Here is a 25,491-nt window from a genome sequence, read left to right on the forward strand (position 1 = left end):
TGGTATGCACTTTGTTAAATGACTTGGCACACACAGGGAAAGAAAGAGTTTGCTGGAATGTAGTGAGGTGTCCTTTAACAATAACTTAATTCCAGAGTAATAATTTGAAGTATCTTTATTGAAACATTCAGGTAATTATTTAAAGAATGCAGCTCATTCCAACAAAACTACCGATTTAACATTTCCAAGTATAAAAACATTAAAAATTAATCTTTGTGGGGATAACTTTTATCCCCAACAAATTACTGTTATTAACATACTTCATTGCACTAAAGAAACCAAGGAGGAAGACTAGTCAATTTAATTGCTTTTGCACTTTAGAAAAAATTGCACTGATTTACATAAATTACCCAAAATTACCCAAGCAAAGTTAGCCTTGTTCATGGCATCTGCAGCCTTCAGAAGCTGAGAGTCAAATCAGGTGCCAGTACAATTCAAAACCCTCAAATTTTGCAGATTACCAAAGTAAGTCCCACTCTCACTACTGTCATTATGGTATTAAGGGATACCTGTGGGGGGAAAAGGGAGGGAGGAGAAATCCCAAATGGAGCAAACTGCACTACTTGTATCCAGTTCTAGAGGGAGGGGAGGGTTTGTATCACCAGCAGGTTACTTGGGGGAAGCAAGTGTTGCCAAAGATGGCTTTTCCACAAGAGGCTCTGAAAATTTGCAGTGAAGTGATTAAGATGATTTGGGGGAAGGCTTTCACGCTTTGGATTTTGATTTATTCATAGCTTTGCTTGTGTATTAAGTAGTCCCAAACACTTTGAAGTTGTGCTGTATGTAAATACCTAAATAATTTCTTTTGACTCTGTACAATTCCTACCATAAGTAAGTTACTGTTATTCAAAAAATAAGTGTCAAAACCATCACAAATGTATTGGTTTTTCAAGCTTTACTACAGCTATCTTTAAAAATACACAACAGAAAGAACTCCAGTTACACTGCATGAACATGTTCAGTATTTGGTGTGTAAATGCCGTGCAAAGGAAAGTAACAGTGCCTTGTGCTCCTTCCCAGGGCAGGGGTAGGAAGCTGGCCAGGCATGCAGAGGCACTATTGCTTTCTAGAAGGCTGAAAATTCACTCACTCAGTCCCACTGTAGCCAGGGCCGTGGCTGGGGGTGCAGTGGTGCAAGAGCAGGAACAAAGGGCTGATGGCCCCATGCTCCTCAGTGACTCCCATCCACAGGGCACCTGTCCCTCCCCAGGGCCCACCACGCCACAGCTCTGGGGCAGGCTGTGGCTAAGGTAACAGAAAAGAAGCAGCACAGAACTAGGGTGACTTCAGGAGACGTTTTGCAGGAGAGCCTAAACTGAATTTTAAATACTAAAAAGGTGAACAACTGGCAGTTGTTTTTTATAAAGTATAGTAACATAAGATATTTTATAATTATTGGGTGCAAGTGTATTTTTCATCATGTGCATGGCTGAGTGGTTGGTTAGCAATCTGTCATGCGTGGACTCCTGCAGGAAGGATAACTGCCAAGTGTTTTTACAAACGTTCATGAGCACTCAATAAATTTCACTACAGCTTTGGTGACACCAACATAGAGAGGATTAAAGCAACTGTAACAAGTGTACAATAAGACAAATCTCTGTCCCAGGGGAGGGAATGTATATTTGTGCAAAATCCCAGTTAATAAGTTACAGTAGTTATTACTGTACTGCGTGTGGCACTGCTCACATCTTCACTGCACCGTTACCAGCCTGCCTCCCTGGGCAGGGGCCTCCTCAGCACAGTCTGAAATCCACACTCTGGATTTTATCTTTGACTTGCTTGGTCCTCTGCCTTGGTGCAGTCTGGTGGAGATTGGTCACTGTGAATGTCCTCAGTGTCTGTCTTTGCCTGCACCGCCTCCTTCTGCTCCTCTGCTCTTTCCACCTCCAAAGGTCCTTGCTCTTGGCCAGGGGAGAGATTTGAGGGTCTTTGATCCAGCTTGTCCAGGTCATCACAGTGGCTGATGGAACTGGTCTCACTGAGCCCATCAGAGCTTCTCAGAGACCTTTTGAAAGCTTTCTGACCTGTGAAGTGTTTGAAGCATTCAGTACCCATGGAGACAGCAAATACAAACCGTGGTGTGCACAAGTTCAGTTTCCAAAGGAAGTATTGGAATTTTGTAACAGCAGAGAAGGAGGTTTTGTTTGCCTGCTACTTTGGACCCTGAAGATAGACCCAAACAGGTCTGCAAAGTAATAGCACCTGCTACTGTATCCTGTGTATGCAGAGATGGAGAAATCTGAGCTGAAGCCAGGCTGCCTGCTTACAAACTGAAATCATTCCAGGTTAAACAACTGAACTGAAAGTCATAGGCTGGAAGCCACCAGCCCAGAAGGTGAGTTTAAAGCTGGGTTTCCAGCCAGGCAAATCAGCATTAATTACTAATAAATCTATGGCACTCTCTGCATAGTTGTAACAGATCTTCACCTCAGAATGCCTTAGGCCACAAAATGTTTGGTAGCAACAGAAATGCAGCTGCTGAAGTACATAACTACATGTTATTATGCTTTTATTTCAAATAAAACATTTGGCTTGTTTACCTGTTCATTTTTAAAGCTCAATAACCTCATAATATTCCACAGGAAGATTCTAGATTTCCTGGGCGGTTGTCAGTTAATTGGACAACTTCCTATAGTCCCAGGAAGAATATGTGGAAAGATAACAGCTTGGGGCAGTGTTCTGTGCCATGGGTACATTAAGGTTTTTAAGGTGGTAGAAGATGAGCTCTAGTTCCAGATATTACAAAAGATGGAAAGTCAGGTGGGTCTGCCTGTGTCAGGGAAGTTCTAGAAATTTGACACAGAAACTTACCAGGAAGTCTTTGTTTTGCAAGGCTGGAAGTGGGAGTTGGTGGTGGAGTGCTGCCTGTTCCTTGGGCCTTTGATACATACATAGATTCTGTGGATTCTAAAGAGCCTGCAGGTTAAAAAAAGTAAGTTGACTAAAACTTCTGAAACAGCAGTATTTGAATTCAAACTGTCACATGGGGGTGATACCTTTCTAAAAACCCAGGGATGTGAGTGCTGACACTTGAGAAGTGAATCGTTTGCCCCACCCTCATTTCACAGCTACACTCTGTAGTCCCATTTCCTTCCTGCCCTGGGCATGTGACATCTGCCCAGCTGCCAGGAAGGGGTATCCAGCCATGCAGGGTCAGCATTCCCAGGGGAAGGAAGGGGCTGTTCTCTGCTCTAAGAACCTGCCACTTGGTGCATCCAGAGTCACAAAGGCCCTGAGCACAGCAGGAAGCTTTCCCTGCAGGGTACAGACACGCAGACAGTGGGCCACTGGGTGTGCCAGATACTCTGCTGAGCCCAGGAATATTCATTTCTGTGACTGCCACAGTACTACTACAGTGAAAATTTATCATTTCAGGGAGCATTACGTTGGTACATCAGTCTCACTGATGTAAAAGCTTATAGGCAGCTCTTTCTACATCCCCAGACACAAATTACAAATCAGAGTAAAACAGAGTCTCCCACATTGCACCATTCCATTTACTACAGTTTCCCACACAGCCCAGTTATGCCTGGCCCCAGCTGGCTTTAACCTGTCCTCCCATTGCTGCAAAGGCAGTTTAGCACACAGACCAGCACAAACCAGGATGGCAACAGCCAGGTGCCATCCCAAAGCAGGATTGAGGCAGACATCCTGTTCAGGGGCACGGTGGAACAGGGGAGAGGCTGCACGTGCACTCACGTGAGGAGCGATGTGCTAAGGCCAAGCCACCCCCAGCTCACGCACTGACCCCCCCCAAACTCCTCCAGGATATGCAACCAGAGGTCACAGGAATGATTCCTCTAATAACTGCCAGTGTCTATCATGGCTTTTTTAACATGATTCAACATGCAAGAACAAAATGTAAACTGTACAAGAAAGCAGGAGATTCTTACTGGGTGTTACAGAAATAGTGCAAAGCATGTTCGTGTACATCCTGAGGGTGGATGATGTCACTCGTGATCAAACAGCACAGGAATGTGTGCTGCAGGTTGAGCACAGAACTGAACAGCCCCAGTGCCAGCACGGCACAGCTGCAGGTGCCCCATGCCCTACCTGCTGTCAAATTGAACGTCCTTCCCTTGGGCGAGGCTTGGAAGGGAGAAAACCAGTTGAGCACAGAGCCCACCACTGGGATCTGTCGCAGCAGCCCCTGCAAAGCACAACCCAACACAGGTGAAAGAGCCCCCAGGGGGATGAGTCACCTCAGGGTACCACAGGGCTGCTGGGTGGGGCCTCACCTCTTCCAGCAGTCGTTCTTCATTTGCTTTCTGAAGCTGAAGCTGTGCTTCCTGTATCCCTTTTCTAACAACTTCAGTCATGTTTTCCAACAGCTAATAAAACCCAGAAATAAGGATATGTATTATTTGGACTTGAAACTCTTTTTAGTTCAGGTTTTCAGGATGGAAACAGGGTAGTCAGATATTTTTCCAATTTAAGACAGTATGTGACAATCTCTAGTTCATTATGACTATAAATTAAAGAATGTACATGCTGACTGCAGCTTTTTTTAACACATAAACCCAGAGGAAATAATGTCATTTTAAACAGGAATGGTACTTTTTTTTTTTACCCTTAGAAACAAGCCTATGACCCAAATTCTTTGAAAACCTGCTTAGCATATAAATGTTCCTCAGATGAATGTCTGGAAGAATGTTTATGCTTATAAAGTATGTTTGGTTCCTAGAAAGACCCAGGACTTAAATCAGCCTCACAGTAACAAGCTATGTGTCAGCCTATAGGTTGACATGGTTTTCCTGCTCTCATAAAGAGCTGCCACTGATCCCTGTGGCAGCCCAGGCCAGCAGCAGCAGGGCTTTATACTGCAAAGGGCAGGCAGATTTACTGGGACAGCTGCAGGGACAAGGAATTAACAAACCCAAGAAGCTACGTCTTCGTTTGTGTGAGACAAATGCCAATTTCCATATATTGATGTTGGTTTTACCATTGCACAAGGACAAGCACTTCTTCCAAAATGCCAAAAATTTGTGTTCCTGTCAGCTAATAAAAGGACAAAGAGGAAGCTGTTCCTTTTCCCTCAGGGAGAGGCCAGCCAGGAACTGACTCCCATGGCAGCTCAGGAACCCTGGTAGTCCCTGGCTACAGGAGGGAGGGCAGTGGGGTAGAATTCAGAGTACCAGGAAGAAGCTCTGTGTTTCTGGCCCAGTCATCTTCAGCTTTGGTGCTGCCTTTCAGTGCTGCATGTCTCAGGGCAGCTGGACTATGTGGGCTTTTTGTAAAATCCTCCTTCTTGTACCAACCCTCCTCATCTGAGCAGGGCAAGGGGCATTCACAAATGGGTTCTGCTTCCCAGCTTTGGATCAAATGGTGAAGATCCACAGATTTACTGCAGCTGGTCCCAAGGACTGCACCCTTCTGACTCTTCCACTACTGCTCCTCCCTGGAACCTTCAGGATCCGAGGGGCCGATCCAGTTCCAACCTCTCCTCTACAACGGTTAAAAAACTGAAGGTGCTCTACAGACAAAACATTCCTCATGTCACCCTCCAAGCAGCACAGGGAGTCAAGAGTGGGCAGGAAATCACTGCTAGAAAAAATTCACTTCTAGAAAAAATTCATTGCCATAATCAACATATTCCCATGAGCAGAAATAGGCAAAGGATTTCTGAAGTTCTATTTATTTTTGAGGTAAGAAAATTAAATGCCCAACACTAACAGAATGAAAGGACAGATGTAATGCAGCTCACTTAGGAATTCTATTTTAGAGAACATTTGGAGAACTCCATTCAGGTAAATGCTTTGACAAATAGCAGTTGCATCATCGGCTTTATTACTTCAAAAGGTAACTTGTAATTTCTGGGTTTAAGACACCAATTTAAAGTTTTTCACATATTTTAGAGCATAGTCTTATCTTAAAGCTGGTACATGAAGAATCTCAATCCCACCACATCTAGCAGTGAAGAGAAACACCAGCTCAAAATCAACTTACTTCACTTTTGTTTTGTGACAGCTTAAAATCTGAATGATAAAATGAGGCTACTTTAGTAGTACTGAATGAAGGTTTTCATTAGAACTACTGCACACAGAACCATGATCACAAATTCAGACATCCTCACAATATCATAATCCATAATTCTCTGTATGTAGACACAGATTATTCCTTCCACAGTAATTAAAACTCTTGTGGGCAAGCACAACTTTTACTTTCACAATGAACAAAACCATGTCCTGAAGCCAATATGCAAGGGGAGGAAAAAAGGTGTTTCAATATTTTTTGAGTTATTAATACATACTCTTGAATTTTCTTCAATTTCTCTGCCTGTTGCTGCAATAGTTTCAACCAGCTCTGACACATCCAGATCCTCTGTGGCCATGCCAATGTAAACACAGTTCTTCTGCCCTCCGAATTCCGGACCTGGGGGCACAGGGAGAGTCAGGGCTTTGTGCTGAACAAATCTGCAATCCTGCAAGGGCTGCAGCACTCATGCTTGTAAATCTGGAAATCCCAGTACACAACCCCCTCCAGCACCTAAGGGAACGATCTGTGTGGGTACAAATTATGCAGGGCAAGAAAGTTCAGCCCTGGGGGTTTTCAAAGACAGAAAACATCACCTGAGCAAGAAAAACAGTGGATATTTTATACAGTCAAGGAGTTTGTTGTAAATACCAGCGTTGAATATGCTTTAGACTCCTTAACTTTCAGCCATTTACAGATTACTTGGTTCCACAACCGTAGGGCACTTAATTTTTGACAGCTGATTAGAAAAAGATCAGAGTTCTGAAAAAGCAAATTAATACTTTCAGCTGTCATGTGGCACTGTGTAAATGTGAAAGTGTTGCTAATTGTCACAAAAGTCATCTAAAGCTTTTAATCAAGCCACAGAGAGCAATGAGGCCATCGGTGCCAGTTTGGAACTAGATCAGCACCACTTGAGAAGGCTCCATCTACACCCAGGAATGCTGCAGCTTTTGTTCTTTCTGGAAAGGAATCCTTCTTGGTCTAGTTGCCCACACATCAGTTTTCACAAGGACTTCTGAGAACAGCTCACCTGGTGAGCACTCCTGAACTGAAACACGAGGGAGGAGAGAACAGTTCCAGGTGTTCCTTCTGCAATAATCACATGGGCAGCAGCTCATTCTGCATTATAATGACCTATCAAATCACTCCAGCACAGCTAGGAGAATTACTACTAGCTTGAAAAGAAATTCTTTAAATAGTGCAGTTACCCAAAGAAAAGGTGAGATCTGACTCCAGCTCATTTAACTTTTTCAGAAGTTCTGTATTGATTTTTTCTAGTTCTTTTTCTTGTTTGTCATCATTCTTCTCATCACTGTGATAGTTGTACCTTCAAACCAAGCCAAGAGATAGCAACTTCACTTTACAGTACATACAGAAGGACCTACACATTTAGCACATTTCTACAAATTCCTGTATTTTACAAACAAAAACCTCAGAACATTACAGCTCCTACCAGCAAGTTTAGTGGCATTTATCATCAGGGACTTGGGGGTGAGCTGAGCTTGCTGCTGCAAACTCAACACAGTAGATTTCTGGTTGCTATATTGATTACACCTGAACTGTTTTGACCATACAGAATCCTTCCCAGAGGGCTGCATCAAATCATCAGAGCAGACACCTGGAGGATTTTTTAAAGTCTATTCAGCATATCTGTGAGTGCCATTATAGATAAAACCAGAAGTTATGCTTGGCTAAAGACAGTGGAATGCACTTGCTCATTACATATCCCACACACACACTGCTTCCAGTGTTACAACTGGTGCCCAAAGCAGCTCTTCAGCTTTTCTTTAAGAAATAATCAAAGAAAATTACTTCATAAAGGCAATTTCCTCAAAAGCACTCAAAAGCTTCAGCTGGGTGCAAAGCCAGATAACAATCAGCAAACAAAACATCCAAATGACCACTGAAGAGACCACGTGCTCCTGTCTGCTCAAGCACAGAGTTTGCAAATACAGCATGAAGAAAATAATTTACCTCACAACACCTAACCCTGGCCAGCCAAGATCTTCAATATACACCAGGCTAACTGTTCTTCTCACTTCTTGCTCAAACTCCTCTCTCAGCTGCAGTGTGCTTGTCAACACCGGAATCTTCATTTTTAAGCAGTCTACCAAGTGGTCAATGTCTTGTATTTCAGTTCCTAAAACTGCAGAGTAGAAGTGTTAGTGTGTGGTAAGTGTGAGAGACGTGACACAGCTGTCTGAATTAAGGATTTGTAAAGGAGCAGCTCTGTAAGATAATCACAAATATAATTTATAGATGGCATTGAATATCTTGGTCTAGCTAAGTGGGTTTTTGATTCAGTTATCTATGCGCTGATACATCAAAATGAAAGGAAGTAAGGATTTCATAAAAACTAATAAAAAGGATTTTCTCTTGTTACAAACTAATAAGGATATGTTACAATATCCTTTTACATTACATCAGTAGCTAGCATAAAAACCCCCACAAACATCCTCTTCCTGTAGCCCAGCTGGACATGAATTAGCTTCCCTGCTGGTATAAAACAAAACATCACGGTATCAACAAGAAATTTTACTCTAAAATCTGCTGTTCTGTGTACACCAGAACCTTCTCTCATGAATGTCAGCTGTTCTACAGCCTAAGCCCCTCACCCCACACAAGCCAACAGGAGATACTGTGCACCCCCTGAGCCCTGCACACTGCTCCCCGTGCTTCTGCTTTCCAGAACACAGATTTTTTTATATCCCCCCTCCACCAGTAGTTATAGAAAACCCTGGAGGCCTAGTAAATAATTATTCCAGCTAAGTAGCTGTGTTTTGAACACAAGCACCATTGCAGTGTTGAAACACCTGTGTAGAAAGGTCAGGCATCTAGTATTAAGCAGCTGAGAGAAAGAATTTAACTGCTTTTCCTAATTAACTGCTTTTCTTAATGAGTTTCTCTGGAGAGATAGTGAGGCAATGTGACCCACAACAGCTGGGCTCCCATTAATGCACCCAGTGCCGGGGTGCAGCAAAATGATGAGGTGGTTTTGGTTTGTTTATAAGAAAATCCTCCTCACATGAGAATATCCTGAGGAGCTTCTTGAGCACATCTGCTTTTACCCCAGGAGATTGTTGTACCAGTCCACAGCAAAGGGCAGCATTTACAAGGGGCTGGCTGGAGTGAGTGTTACCTGCAGAAGTCATGAGCGGGCTGAAGCGCACGCACGTGCCTTCATCCTCCAGTTCCACCACATCGACTCCGCTGGCAGGAACCAGCTGTGCCAGCTGCTCTCCCAGCTGCAGGGACAAGGCACAGTTAGGGAACTGGACAGGGATGGCTCCTGCAGACCCTGCCTCAGCTCAGGGAACAACACAGACACAGTTTTCCCTGTGTCTGTGTCGGACAAATTCAGTTCTTGCACCAAAATACTTCACCCTGCGGGTGAGATAGGGCTGAGTTCAACAGATCCTTAAAATCGTGGAAATTTGGAATAAGCTGCAAGTGTTACAAGTCAGAATTTTCTGCAAAATTGTCACTGCCATTAGGTGTGCCATGATTACTGCACAAGGGATCCAACCAGCCACATGCTCAGCTCTGCCAGCACAGGCTTCTAGAATTAACTCAAGAGCTGGAAAAGGCAGCTGTCTGCTCAGGAATACACAGACACTGGCAACAGAGCATTTGGCTGATTTAAAAGAATTCTGAAGTTTACACATATCCCCACAAGATCAAGGGAACAACCAAGAGCTTAAGATTCAGGGATGATTTCACTACTAATTATGTGCAAAATGATCAGAAATGTGAAAGCAACTTTTGCTTAAGAGCAAATTAATCTTTTAAACAGCTACAAGTTTTACAAAGGAAATCTAATCAAGAACATCTTTCAAGCTACTCTAACAAAGGGTTTGTAGCTCCTGATGACGCCCTGAACTACTCCACTGCCACCCCCCTCCATTCTTACCCACTGATTGAAGGTGTCATAAATGTGCCCCTCGTTGCTTATTATGGGGTGCTGAATAGTTGAGGCCTGTGCAGCATGTAAGGTCTCATCTGAATCCAAAGACACAAGAATCACAGAAGTGGACTTTTATTTACTTAATTAAATAAAAGACAACCTAAAATTTAGATAAAAGAATTACATTTCCTAGCTGATGTAACACATCTACACCATATACTGGGCCTGGAGCAGATGAACATGGATGTTTTTGTAAAAATATGTTGAACATGATAAATACTGGAAGTAAAACAGAGTTGAATGTAATAGTTTAGAAAAAAAAAAACCAAACCAGTAAAATACTTCTGAGTTTTGAGGTTAAAATGCCCCAATGGAAATACAACAGTGTTTTCACAAAGCAAAGTCCTGTCACAGGAGGCTGCACATATTTAATACCTGTGACAGCATTTCCAGAGCTGTTTCCAATGTGTTCTGCTGCTTTTAAAATTGCAACAGGAACTGTAATCAGTAAACCACAGCAATGTAGTGCTTGCCATGAGCTATGAAATGTTTGAAAGGAACAGAATACCTGAACAAACCAAAATCTCTCCCCACCAGAACACTCATACTCAGCCTACAGCTTGTAAGAAACTTCCATCATCTGCTCCCAAGATCAAAATCATATGCAAATCTTCTCACTCAAGAAGGCAGAAAATTACTTGTTATGAAAATTTCAAACACTGCAGTATGTCTAAAAAAAGAAGCTATCACGTGTATGATTTGTCACAGATTATGACCAGCATTCACAACCTTTTTAAAAGCATGTTAGATGAGAGAACTGCACTACATCACATTTATCTCAAATTCATTTGGTGAATTAGTAGTTTAAAGTACTGTATAGAGAGGGATATTTTCTTGGTTGTTGTTCAGTTTTAAATAAATCACATACCTCTCTTTGAATATTCCTGGAAAAACTTGAAAACCACCACTGGTGAACTCAGTTCATCTTCAACCTTAAAAGAAAAAAAATATTTTCCCTTGCTTTTTTAAAGATTTAACACTATGTACAATTCCTTACACTGCTGAGCAAAGCTTGAGCTCTCTTGAAAATCACCCCAGAATCACTGGGAAACATCAAGAAAGTTCCAGCAGGAAAAGTAAGATTGTAATTGCTCCTGCTTTGGAGAAACACACTGTGCTCCTTCTGGAGACAGTCTGAGGCTACATTTCATAATCATAAAAATGCCAAGATTTATTTGAGTAGGAGGGTAAGAGATACAATAACTTGAACTCCCAAGGCCATTTGTACTCTACAGCTTACTCAGTAAGCTGACTGAATTTTCTGTACATCAAATATCAACTAAAATTTGGGGGTGAGGATCAGAGTAAAATAAGCAAACCCTGCTGGACAGGACATCTCACAGAAACTAAATTTGGAATGAATACATTAGCTGTGATTTCTAAACCTGTTTCTGGTGTAGAAACCTCAGCTGGGATAATTTTTGTGTACAATATCAGAGGGTTCACAATATGATTTCAACAGCAGGGTAATATGCAGCCAGAATAGATTAGACACACTTAGGGAAACTGGTTTCATAGATATATTACTGAGCAAAGCCATGTTCTAAATGGAATTAAATCAAGCTTGGAACACAACTTCTGGATGCTCTTCTGCACTCTCATGGGTGCACCAGTACAGAGCAATGGAACAAACAGGATCCAGAGGTCACACACAGCCAAGCCATGAGCTTTCACTGAACACCAGAACTTAACTAGAAGGATCCCAAGTGTCTTCAAAACAATGGTTATGATTAACATAATATTTTTAATAATTTATTCTAGTCAAAGTTATTCTTGTCATAACAGGCAGAAACTAAGATATACAGCCCAAGTATTAAAAACAGACTGTACCGAGGTTTTAATGAAATCCAGGTTTTTCAAGTTTTCCAGCAGCCTTTGACTCTAGAAGATCAGAGCAGAAGGAGAACAAATGGAGGAGAGAAATACAGTTTTAGAAGTTAAAAGTTATTCTGAAAAACATTAAACAGTCACAATTTTGGAGCAAACCCCTCCAACATGTCAGACTCATCCAGTTTTCATTTCTCAATTTGGAATGCAACAGAAAAGTATTTTCTGGGTTTAGTAAACCACTGACCACAAAGTGTGACCTTTAAGAAATAATATTTTGCATATAAGCACTGCATTTTGTTGCTAACACATTATATTGGACTTTGACTTGTACTAAAGTAAGGACTCCAAACATAGTGCACTTGTACCTCAAGAAATGTTTTGAAGTCCTTTTTACTAAAAGTAATTTACCAGTATTTAAATCAACACAATGCCGAGTAGGAAAATGAAGTCTCTGTGAAGAGCTTTCAAGCAAAAATAGTTAAGAGAAGTGACAAAAAAGGAAATTATTATGTTACTTCACTGTCTAGGAAGAACAAAGATTTTTTTTCTCATTTATAAAAATATACATACTATCTAATAGTAAAAGCATAAACCCTGCCTCAAACATTGTGCTTTCATCATGGGTGAAACCCAATTTTATTCTATCAACAACTGCAGTATTTTAGTTGAGTCTTCTACAACACATCACAATAACCAGAAAGATCTGTCAAGAGCTGTCTTAAATCCCTGCTGGGCTGCTGCTCACCAGTTGTGAGGCATGTTTTATCCTCTCCACAATGCCATCATGGCCCAGGTACTGCAAGGAGAGCCACAGGGGCAGGGCACGGAGCTTCTCCACGGGCTGGCTCGAAGTCAGCCCCGCTGCCAAGGACTGAGGAGGAAAACAAACAAAGCACTGTTAACCTCTCCTCAATGCTGCCACTTCTGCCAGCTTTGGAAATTGTAATTTAGATGCTTATGAGGAACATGGCAGCACACTGGTCAGAACCAGAATCCCAGGATCTGGAGGATGGTGAGTGAGAAGCTGAACATACCAAGGATGGATCCTCGTGTCTGTAGAGTGTCACTGCAGGCACTGCAGGGAGCCCCAGCCAGGAACCCAGAGTCAGAGTCATGCTGTCACATTTTGTTGCAGCCTGAAGTTTATTACAATAAGCACAATATAAGCCATATACATATTGATTAGCCTTACACAAGCACATTTTAAAGTTTCTAGATATAGTGAAACATACCAGTACAGAAGAGGAGACATAACCCAAAGCCAAAGTTGCCAGATTTACGCTGGAAAAAAAAGTGGGTTTAGCACATATTAAATATGTATTGAGAGACAGCATTTTAATCTGCCGTTTAAATATTTCATATTGATGTGTACAGGGAGGTAATTTTTGTTCATATGGTTTTCATAACAATGCAGGAGATGTTGCTACTTGGTATTCCAAGATTGAAAACTCAAAAGTAAAAACCTACTTAGTTCTAAAAATTTTCAGTCCAACATTTGGTGAAATCATCTCCCAAAGTCATATCCATAATTTAGCATCAATTTGGTATCAGAAATAAATAGCATGCAAATACAGCTATTCTACAAAATACCAGGAGAAACTGTCCTTATTTCAGCTTCAAAAAACATCACCTTAGAGCACTGGAGTCTTCATTGACATTGTCCATGTTCTTGGAATTTATTTTTCTCTTGGTTTAATCCCCCTCCCAGTTCTGTTACACACTGCTCTTGCTCCTTCTTGACAACCTTCATTGAAATGCCATTTCATTTTCAATAACCAATGTATAATGTCCTCCCTGACTTAGAAGGTCTTTTTAGGCCTCCCTGGCCTAGAAGGTCTTTTTATTAATATTTCAAGCTCTTCAAAGCAAGGGCAGATAAGATTACCATCTGAATAAAAGTGATCACCAATCTGTGCTGAAATTACCTCTCCAATTAATTCTTCCTCTGTGTGTAAATCAATTTCTATCTCACAATAACAAAATTATAACCATATAAAATGCTTACTATGACCAACTCAAGTTAGCCCTATGGCTCTGTGTGAACTGCTAAATTAGATGGTGTCTATAAGTCAGACTTTTTAATGAAGACAGTTGTAGAGCAGTAAGTCTCCAGTTCCATACCCTTCCACATGGAGCCACATCTTGTACTGCTCACAGAGCTCCTTCAGCCGGCCCAGCTTGTCCGTGTGCCCAGCACCTGGAGTCCCTGGTTGAACAGGGAGAAGGCAGTGACAGAGGATCAGCCTGCACTGAGGCTCTACTAAATCAGCCTCTTAGACTCAGATCACTTTCCAGCTCCAAAGCAAGTAACAGCCACCTCCCTCATTCATACTTAAAGCAAATTTTGTACATGTGTTTAATTAACGAGAAGAAAAAAATATTTTTCAAGTTAAAGTTAATGGCACATCCATCAAAAAATCCAGAAGTGTTAATGTAAAACTGATTTTTAACAAGAGATCTGCACTCACTAAAGGAAGTTACAGTCATATTAATACATCAACTGACATATGCAGAACTATAACAGCCCAATCCAAATTTGAATTCATTAAATAAAATCCCCTTTGGACAGATAATTATTGTGTGGTCATTAAGATATTTCCTGATATTTTTTGATATGCTATCACTGAGTTGTTTTAGAAAATTTTTGGATTTTTATTTTATATGTTTTTTGGTTTTTTATTGTATATGCATTCATGAAGTAGCATGGGAGTTTTTTTGATTGTTTGTCCACAGCACTTACCAGCATTGGCCACAAGCAACAAAGGCAGTTTTCCAAACTCAACATCATCTTTAATCAGTCTGTCCAACAAAGCAACATCCTGGTATCAGGAAGAAAACAGTGTATGTCAAACACTGAATTATTTCTGCTGAACTGGGAAAATGCATTAAGATTGAAAATGAACAGCATTCTGAAGTTCAGAAAGGAAACATTCTCAATGTCTTTGGTTTTGGCTTGCACTTTCTTCCTCCCAAAAGCAAAATAATCTGAATAAAGCATTTATTCAGATATGTGTGAAAAATAAAACACAAATATACCACGTAGCTTGTGAAATTATTCCAACTACTCCTATTCTAGAAATCTTGCACTAAAAAGCACTTTACTTAAAAGACATTAAAATATTTTGCAAATGACCAGACCAAGAGACAGACGGCTGTCAGAAAATTTCCATCTATGATTCGCACAGCTTTTACACAGAAGATTTAGAAGTTGAAAAAGTAAATGTATTAATAGCTTTTTCTAACAGCATACTTGGTATTCGTTTAATGAGGCTTAAAAGCCAACGGAAGCACAGAAAGAGCTCTTAGGGAAGACAAACTTACCATTTGGTGCTGAGATCCAAACATAGTGTTACAAGGCACACGGCACATGCAGGAAAGGGGCAACCCTAACTGCAACAGAAATGATGGAATTTCAGCTGAGAAATAAATACTCTTTTCATGTGTTCACTAATACAGAGCGATACAAAAACCAGTGTGACAATAGAAACCTTAATATTACATTATAAAGTAAGTTTTCTGCCTAAATTTATAATCAAATTAATAAAGAAAAAGCACAGGACAGATTATGTATGTTTGGGCTCAGGTCTATCTCACATAACCAACAGCTCATGTAAATCACAATGCAGCCTAGAAACAATCACTCATTTTTTACCCAGTTAGCACGCAGCATGCTTTCAGTGGAAATATTCAGAAAATTTCTCTTCTTCCCACTGCTGCAAAACACAGGCTGTAAATAAAAACTTAAAGTGTTTTTCCCAGACAAATGGTTTTATTTTAAATGTATGGTCTACTACAGCTGAGGTTATGCTCAGTATGGACTCTGCTTTCTTTGCTGTTATTTCCACCCTGAGGAAAAATAAGTTGCCAAAATCCCCAAAGCTATGCAGGCAATATGAAGCCAGGTAGGTTCTAAACCTCCCCAACCCCCTGACTGACTTTACCTGATTGCAGAGAGCTTGGCCCAGGCCTGCTCTGGCTGCAGAACTGATGTATATGACAGGCTGCTTAGAGTAGAGCACGTTAAAGCCCTCGAGTGGATAATCTTCATAGCGGGTGTGAATTACAAGTCGACAGATTCTCAGGAGACCTTCACGATCATCTTCATGATAATAGGCTGATCCATTTTCATACCTGCCAGAAAAGCCAAGTAAATACGAGCAACTTAACCAACAGTCAGTTTAAGGACCAAAATAACACTGATCAACAAAAAAGCTTGCCACAGGACAGAGAAGATAATAAAAAACCCTTCTATTTTCCCAGGTTAAAGTAGATTAAAAGAAAACTTTTATGAGACAGGCTGAGATTAACAATGAGAGAAGTCTAGTATATATTTTCATTTAGACTCAGAGCAAGAAAGAAAGAAACATCTGTGCTCCTTTAAGATTCCCTTTAGAGAGTTCATAACCTTGCTTACTAAAAGTGGAGTGTGGGAGGAAACACACAAAAGGCTTCATTCTGGTTTTAATAGATTTAAATTCTGGATTGCTAATTTTAAAGATAATGCAACCTATATTCTTTAGGCTAGGTTAAGACTGCATTCAGACCTTCCAAGGATTTCTAAGTTTGTGACACGGTGGTTTCTTTAGCTGACATCCTCAGTCAAGTCACATCCATTTTTAAACGTTATCATTACCTTGTCACAGCAGTTATTCCCAGGGACTCACCTGAAAAGCCTGCAGAGCCAGAGAGTAGTGTCAGAAAGGATCCTGGTTGTAAGTTTCCTCAGTCTTTCCCTGTCCAGCACAGATATATAAGCAGCCAAACTGTGTCCCAGTAGAGCCATGTGACCCTGCTCACCAACGTTCTGAAGTCTGCAAGCCAGAACAGAGGAACTGCCAATCAAACCCGAGCCATGGGCATTACAGTAATATGGGCTTTATGGATTTGTAATGCAGACTGGCAGAACTGGTTGATTTGCAATTTAGATATTTAGCAGAGAGAAGTGCAGTAGATCACAGCCACCCTTCTCTATGACACACTAAGCTGCCAGTGCACACAGAGCACCTCACTTGGCCAGCTGCTCACAGGAACAACTACTGCTTTTGAAACAGTCAATATGAGCTGGAACTAAGCACCTTATCTGCACTAGGACTTGAAAGTGCATTAATACCCTTCTCTCCTATGCACAGAAAACTCAGAACACTTACATTACTATTTTTAGAGGCACAGCTTTTCTTTATTTGGGTTTTTTTGTTTGGTGGGGTTTTTTTTTTTAAACCTTGAACATATTGTTTGAATGTTAGTTTTCAATAATCCTCTGCAGATCAGTTAATACTATTTCCATTTTACTGAAAAATAGAAACTAATTTTATTTCCTTTCACTTTAAAATCTACAGAGATACATGATAAAAATCTATTGGTATTCAAATCTTTAAGACTTAAAACAACTTTGAGGAAGTGGAAGAAATGAGCTGTCACATGAGAAACATTTCCCTTGTATAACTCAATTTAGCAATTAGTAATGGAAGCTTTGTAATTTCAAGAAAGCCAAGCCTCATGCATTATTTTGCTTCACTATACAATGTAAGGTACCTTTAAAAAGTTACCTGGTTGCACAATATTTTACACTTTAAAATACATAATATATATACTTATGCATATAAGTATATATACTAAAATATATAGAGAAATTATATATACTGAAACACATATAGAACTTAAGTGGATAAGTTCTATAGTGACCAGAATATTAAAAAATCACGTGTTTTCCACATCCAGTAACTGATATTGGCCTCACCTGTAGGACTGTGAAGTTTCCTCTTCCTCTTCTCCATGCATTAGGTTCTGAACTAACTGAAGTATGCTCACCATATCCTGGCCACTGGGAGGGGAAACAAAGCCACATTAAAGAGACACAGACAGGAAAATACCAGCATCTAAAAGAGACCATCTGGGACACCCCACTTTTACTGAATGCTGAGTACAGCCACAGAAATGGTTCCTTGGTCTCAGGAAAACTGATCACAAAGATGAGGATGCTGAATCAATTCAAAACCCTACTTGCTTATAGTAGGAGACTCGGAAAACAAATCTACTGATACCTGAAAATTTGGTCTGAAAAACCTGACTTGCCAACATTGAATTCTTATTGCTACACAGCCAACCAAGGCAGTAGCTAAGGATCCACATTTCACTTCACCTGAACCAACCTCAGCTCATAACTCAGCACATCTCTTCAACAATTTCCTACAAATCTCAGTTTCTGCCAGACACAAGCTATGTTACACTTCTTACATGACATGGTAAAACTGGAAAAGATCCACCTCAACATTTCTAACTCCAACTGAAATTAACAGTAGTTAAGTAAGAACTTACACTGAGGGTTGAAATTGCTTTTTATTCATAGAAAAGATAACTCTGTCTCCACTCAAAACCAGGGTTAGTTCCTGCACAGCAGAGACTTAAATAGCTCATGCAATATTTTCTGAAGTGCTAGCCTGAGCTCCTGCAGGATCATCTCCCACAGAGGACACAACCAATTTAAATCTTCATTCTCAGGTACAGTGGTCTTACTTGCCTAATGGACAAGAGCTCTGTTTAATTTCTAAAGACTGCTGTGCTGAAAAGGTGGGAGGTTCCTGGGGTTTGGCTCTTTTTTTTTTTTTTTTGGGGGGGGAGGGTGGGGGTGTTTGTTGGTTTTGGGTTTTTTTACTGTTTTCTACCTTATCAGTCTCAGTTATTTTTTTAATCTGGGTGCTTCAATTCAATAGAGGTTTATGTTTACTTTGAGTAAACAATCACAGCAGTAGGCACCACTACTTCATCAGCTTCCAAGAGTTCAAAATTTCAGTCACTGAGGACAAGAAATCTTTTTTTCTCTTTCCTACATGAGGATGAAAAGAGTTGGTATGATTATAGTATTACTTTTTTCCCCCAGTGGGAGTATGGGAAAAAGTTAATATGATGCCTGAAAAATGTTAACTTTTCCATTAATGCAAGTTGCTTGGAAGACAAACATGCTATGTGTAGTTTAGGATTTTGAAAAGAGCATTATCTAAAAATTGCTGCTGCCTACCTGCCTTGGAGTGGTCCAGGAATATCCTTGCGTGCATATTTCTTTTCATTTTCCTCCTCCACTTTCCTAAGTTAAAGACACAGAATAAACTCTGTATTTAGCTTGTGTTTGATAACATCAAATATGCAATTGACTTTGACTTGTAGAAATGCATACTGACACATATCTATTTCACTGACAACAGATTCAGAAATAAACCAGGTGAGATTGACACAAAAGTTTCATTCAGACTGAATTAAAGAGTTCCCAAGTTGTTGGGGTTTTCAGTTCTTTAACAGAAAGCTTAGAGAAGAAACTAATATATACAGGAATCAAAACTTGCTGGCACTGCAGCAATAATAATAATAATAATAATAATAATAGATCCTAACTTTGAAAAACAGTTTTGGGTATTAGAGAACATGCATCAATATGTATACATTTACTTTAAAAATCCCAGCATTTGAGAAACAAAGATGATTTGTATAGGTGTAAGCTTCAGAATGACAATGTGACCTTAAACCAAAGGAAAATGAGGGGTTTCTCTGCTTAAAGCCAGTCACACAAGTAATCCTCCCCTTAGCACAAACAACTATTGTTTTTTATTGTATGCTTTGCACACACCTCTGATTGTCTTCCAGCATCTTCATTGCTTCATTCAGATTCTTCCCCATTTCTGCTAGAGTAGGGTCCACCATCTTTTAGGAAAAAGACAGCAACTTTCAAAAAAGATCAAAACCCATTTGTCTTACTACTGTCTCTACAATCTAATAAATCCCAGAAGGGGTTAAAACCTCAACATTTGGATCTAGAAAGACAAGAAAGTATCCTTTGAGACTGCTCTAGATGAGAAATAAAATGGCATCGTTCCCTGCCATTTCCCCAGCAGACATTTACAACAGTAGTTTTCAAAATAGATGAGAAAACACCCAACCCAAAAACCCTTGTAAATATATTTTTTTCCTATTTCTTGTACCTTTAAACCAGTTTTTAATCTTAACTAATTGGAGAAATTCCTTTCACGTAGACGGAAGAGTGAAACTAACATGCAGCAGGCAGCCAAGACAGGCTGACATGCAGCAATTATCCTCCAGCTGCACAGAACAGGCCAAAAATCCTGATCTCACTGCTGAAATCAGGTAACCACAGATATTGCCAGGATGGAAGAGTTTAAAAATCATGGAATTTATTTGCCCTGAACCAATGACAAGCTCAAAGTATTTTCCAAAGAACTGCTCTGGCTGTGAAGAAGTCTCTTTCATAAACTTGAACCCAAGAGGCCTGACAGAAGCTGGTGACACTGGCACCTGGACAGGAGCATTTACCCATTTAAGGATTTGATGTCATTTGAAGCTTCCAGAGAATGTGGAAGGTGCCATTTGGCAGAGCCTGATTTACCTATATTGGAAAAATAAATATACTGCAGTGTGAGGGGAGAAGGCAGCACCACTGCCAAGCCCCATCACATTAGATGGCAAAAGCCCTTGAGATACTCAGGTGCCTCCATTACAGAGTCCCTGCTCCCTGCCTCTGCATAACCTCCATAAATTCAACACCAAGCCATCAGCCACGTACCAAAGATTCTGGTGGTTACCTCTGTAGGCTGCTGCTAAGGCTGGGGGGACAGGGGGAGGGACAGGGGCTGCTTAAAGAAAAAAATCCCACAGGCAAACGCATTCACTCAGGCAGATGCAGACACAAAAGCAAATTTAATCACAGAAGGTAGTGGGATTCATTTACATGAGGATTTTACACTATTTTCATCCGGAGGACTGATCAAGAGAGGAAAAAAAAATTGAGAGTTACCATATGTTCAAAGACTATTTTTAACCAAATATTTTGAGATTTAACTCACATTACAGCAAGTGGTAGGTGGCTGAAAGAATCAGTAGCCAGGCATGGGCACAGTGATCAGACCAAGACTGACAATTCTCTATTCCATGGCTTTGGAAGTGGCCAGTAACAAATGTTTGGGGGAAGAACAAAAGAAGAACTGAGTAATATTTTACCATTAGAAATCCCAGCATTCAGGAATAAATAGGTTTTTACACTTCTACACTGACTTGCACAACAACCACTGGGTATGAGGACCACAACCTAATTAAGCACAAATAGAAAAAGTTCCAGACCTCATCAGAGATTTAAAAAACCCAACACACAGAGCAAGCATTCAATACTCAGAAGAAAACAGACATAACCAAAGGAAAAATATAAATTTGATCTTTGGCAATATGTTCATACATTTTCAGTGGTTTCCAGAGTTGCACCATGTCAAAGAAACTCTGCAAAGAAGTTCGGGAAAAAAAATCAGTTTTGTTCCTGCAAGCCTTTAAAAGAGTATATTATCACAATCTACTGATTGTGATTATCTCACATAATTTAATTCAGGCTGCCATAAAACATCATCAATGGCTGGAAGGCAGTTACTTGTTTGAACCTTCCTTAGCATCACATGCAAACATTCATATCTGTTGTAAATGAGGACTCGAGATGTAGAGACATTATAAAAAGGGCTCTGAGCTGCTTTTGTTTGCAACTAACATAAAATTCACCAGCTGAAATGACATCAGATGTTTAAAACTGCACATCCTTACCTTGTGACTCACCCTCTCTCACTCACTAATTACACTCACATGAAACCTTTCTGCCAATAAGCTGCCAGAATAATGACATAAAATACAGCTTTAAAACTCCTAAATTACACTAAGCTCCAAAAAAAGCTGCGAAATCCACAAAGTCTTTGAATTCTGATATGGGCTGAATTGGAAAATTAATCCCTTCTGATTTTTTCCAATTGCTAAGTGGATATGCAGCAGCTTATTTTCTCCTGTGAATTCTGGAAGGAGAAGAAGCCCACCTTTACCTGCTGAACTTTCTGTATGTTCCTCCTCTGCTCACATTAGTAAGGCCATGGAGCTGGGAAGCAGAGACTTTATGCTTCTTTTAAGCAGCAAGAAAAATGGGTGTGGCAAAGTTGCAGCAACAAACCATTGAGTTAAGAAAGGTTTCTGAACACACTTGAATAACAAGAGCAGTAATAAACAGAGTAGTTTTTTCATGGTCTTGAACTGGTTTTGAAAACAACTGTGGGAGGAGTTCTTGAACACTCCCTCCTGAAGCAAAGGGCAGCACAGGTGTTCAGAGGGTTAAAGGAGCTGCAGGAAGTTTCTGCACTCAGTCCTTCCCCTGAGTGGCAGCCTTTGGCCAGGGCAGTTACAAGACACACAAATCCTTCCAAGCTCTAAGAGGCACCAGCCATGACTTTTTCTTCCAGGGGTCCATTCACACACCAGCACCTCCTGCCTCCCTCAGCCCGACACACCTCACTCAGGCTGCTTCAACTTTCATCATTCACTGCCTTCCAATGTGTTAATCTGACTCCCTAAGGTTATCCTGCAATAGCTTTGGTTTGTAGTCACTGCCCTACTCTGTACCTAATCTGCTACTATTTTATTAAGTACTTTGAACTGTGAACTGTTTATGATTTTACAGGCAGAATGTCACACCTTGGAGTCACTTGGCAACTGGGGACAGAGGATAAGGAGCCATTCTCCAACTGTGATAAGACTGAAAATTAATTGCAAATTCAAAAGGGAGAATGCTGCTTCTATACCAATGTTTTCCAATCTTGGTTTTGCATTTCTGTAGGCTGTACTCCTAATGAAATAAAGGGATGAATTTTAAACAGTTTACATAAACTAATGTTGTGAGAAGCAACTCACAATGTAGCTCATTCCCTGTTTCATGGGAGCTCATTTTCCCACTACATTACTGTAACACCTTAATAGAAAGTTTTACCATAAAAAAAAAAACAAACCCACAACCTCTTCTCAATGGTAAATTAATCTCAAACAATATCGGTATTCTTCAGCCAAAAGAATATTGTTTTTATTCTCCAGGGTAAGAAAAGTTTAAGATAACAAAAAAAGCAGACACTTCATGACTGTTTGGCTTGAATAAAAATGACACTGTGTCATCACAAGGCTTCTGCTTACAGATATTTACTCTTTTAATCTTGATTTATTCCCCTGACATGTGCCAGGACCTTAATGCAGCTCTGCTACCTAAGTTTTCTGTAAACTTACCAGGATGTTGTGGTAAATAGCACAGTAACAAAAGACAGGAGCCACAGGCTGAGCAAGAAACCAAAACAGTTTTTTTCATGTTTAGGGAAAATACTGCTGTAGAGATAGCAAGAAGTTACAAGGAAAGAATTTGCACTGTTTTACCACTGACAAAGTCACCTAACTTGAAATTTAAAATCCTTCAGAAGATTGGTCACTTCTATCAAAATCCAAATGGGGGAAAAAAAATAGAATAGTTCTGTTTAGGCAAACTTCTGAAATCTAACACAGGCTTCCAGAATTATTTAAACAAGTTCAGCCCAACAAAAGAATATGGAATTTCAGATAAAATTAGTCATAATTATATCACTTATGACACACAATTCCTTAAAAAATAATGCAAAAAAAAGCTGCTGAAACAAAGTTAATTTGCAAAATCAAACCATGAGATGTTTGGTGTGCACACCTGTGAGTCAGATTCTGCAATGATTTTCACTGTGATCCTACTGTGCAATGCTTTCAATTCTCAGGAAATTTCTCATCTGCTAAAAAAATCTTTTTCCATTTGCAAGACCCTAAAGACTGCAGTGACCCAAAGTCACTGCATTACAGCTCATTAGGTGACTGTACCAAAATGGTCATGAAAAATACAAAGTTACAACAAATGTTGATACAAGTTAAAAAGTACTTATAACATCACTGGCACCCTGCACAAACACACAGCAAGGAGAGAATCTACGGTTCAAATAAGTCTCAAATCTACTATGATAATGCTTAAATAATGTCCATGAGATAAGTGGACAGACATTCTCTGCAGAAAAATGTATCCCAGCTTGGAGGAATTTTAAATATACTTGGGGAGAAGACTTCTGACATGTCATGCTCAAGACTTGATAAACTGCGAATTGTACAGATTTACCACAATCTCAACCAAAGACTATTCCAGGAGGGCACTTACTGCTAAATATCTAGAAGAACATAACTGTATTATTGCATTTTATTATAGAGAACACTACAGCTTTTATCACACATGTGGAAAAAAGCCGTGATAAACAAGAGAGGAAGTAAATAAAATGATAACTCTCGACACATATCTATCTGCATATATTGAAAAATCAGACAGGCAAGTTTTTGCAGACCATTCCTCACATCAAGAATAATCAAAACATTAACATCTTTTAGGTATTTCATTCTTACAGTGTCTTTATTGCTTCTTATGATGAACTGGTCAAGCAAAGATCTTGGTCAGTACCACACTTGCCCTGTACTAATGCACTTTCTTTAAATAACCCTGTATCACACTAGGGTTCTCTTTGAGTCCAGTTCATAGACAGCATACTCCAAACTATTCCAACGAAATTTTACTTAATTAAAATTTTCAGAACAAGCAAGAGTCACTTCTGTCGGCACTAGTAAAGAAAAGCTTTTAAACACTAACAAATACTCTGTAACACTGTATTCTTCAGAAAGCACGTAATATAGCAAACTTTTTTTGCCACCAACCCATTAGCCACGTCAGAAAGATATTCCTGAATTTCCCGACCATTTCACTGGAGCACATCCCATTCAGATTTCTCTGGACCACCCCAAGGATCGCATAAAACCGAGCATGCTGCATATAGTAATGACGCAAGGAGGGGCGTGTGCATTCAAAGCCTTAAGCACACCAGGCACCCGTTATTGCAGCGGCACGGTGTCCCCAGGGCCACCGAGGGACGGGACCGCTCCGGGAGGGGCAGGACCCCCGGGCCCAGCAGGTGCGGAGCAGCCTCTGACCCAGGGGCCGAGGAGAAGGCTCGCCCTGGGCACCGCAGAGCCAATATTTGCTTTCTGCTCCGCACGGGCAGAACAGCAAACACGGGGCAGCCAACGCCTCCGTGTCAATTCAAAAAATGCGTAAAATAATTTATTTAGTAATATTTCCTCTCCTATCCTGCGGAAGGCTAACACTGACAGGAAATAAGCTCCATTTTTTTTTTTTTTTTTTTTTTTTTTAAGAAAGCAGAAAACCCGCTCCTGAAGCATTTCCTGGTAGTTATCCTGCCTAGGTCCAGATCCGGGACACGGATGCCGGTCACACCGGCGGCTGTGGGGGCCGAGGGGGACACGCCCGGGGGCTCCGCTGCCGCCCCAAAGCTCCGGCAGACAGAGCCGCCTCAGCCCGGGGGCAGCGCCGCGCACCGAGACCCGGCCGCCGCCGGCCCGCGCCCCTCCCTGCGGCCCCGTCCCCGGTCCCGCCGCACCCGCCGCGGTGCTCGCGGCCCCGGCCCCGGCCCAGTCCCCATCCCGGCGGCGCTGCCCCGCAGACCTTCTCGAGCGAGCCGTCCATGGCCACGGGCCCGGCGCTGCCGCCCCGGCCGCTCCACGCTGGCAGCGCTGACGGGGCCGCGCGGGGCGGGCCGCGCTCGCGCGCTCACCTGGGCAACCGGCCCGCCCCCCGCCGCACGCACCACTGCCCCGCAGCGGCGGGGGGATGCGCGGCGGGCACACTGCGCACGGCGCGGCGCGGCCGGGGCCGGCCCTTCGCTTCGCACACCGCCTGAGGTCTCTTCCCCCCACGCCAGCTGGTGGAACAGTCCAGGAGAGAGCCCGGGTCAGCGACCGATCTTAGCGCATGCGCATGGAGCGCGGTCCGAGCGGCGATGGACGCCGGTTCTGGAAAA

At 41.2% G+C, this 25,491-nt stretch overlaps 1 protein-coding gene across 1 annotated transcript; it reads right to left on the reverse strand.

Moving 5' to 3' along the window:
• Positions 1-100: 100 nt before the first annotated feature.
• Positions 101-25,281, reverse strand: PDXDC1 (pyridoxal dependent decarboxylase domain containing 1). Its single transcript, XM_059861883.1, has 23 exons — positions 25,137-25,281; positions 19,389-19,462; positions 18,786-18,851; positions 17,508-17,591; positions 16,435-16,581; positions 15,712-15,901; positions 15,092-15,160; positions 14,511-14,589; positions 13,892-13,976; positions 13,003-13,051; positions 12,805-12,906; positions 12,516-12,641; positions 11,771-11,821; positions 10,809-10,872; positions 9,887-9,975; positions 9,116-9,221; positions 7,951-8,122; positions 7,185-7,303; positions 6,251-6,372; positions 4,239-4,331; positions 4,054-4,150; positions 2,812-2,916; positions 101-2,024 (listed from the first exon to the last, which is right to left on the reverse strand). The coding sequence occupies exons 1-23, from the start codon at positions 25,155-25,157 to the stop codon at positions 1,765-1,767; spliced, it is 2,370 nt and encodes a 789-aa protein (XP_059717866.1). The 5' UTR covers positions 25,158-25,281; the 3' UTR covers positions 101-1,764.
• Positions 25,282-25,491: the final 210 nt, after the last annotated feature.

Source organism: Haemorhous mexicanus, chromosome 17 (genome assembly GCF_027477595.1).
Source record: "Haemorhous mexicanus isolate bHaeMex1 chromosome 17, bHaeMex1.pri, whole genome shotgun sequence".
Lineage (NCBI taxonomy): Eukaryota > Metazoa > Chordata > Aves > Passeriformes > Fringillidae > Haemorhous > Haemorhous mexicanus.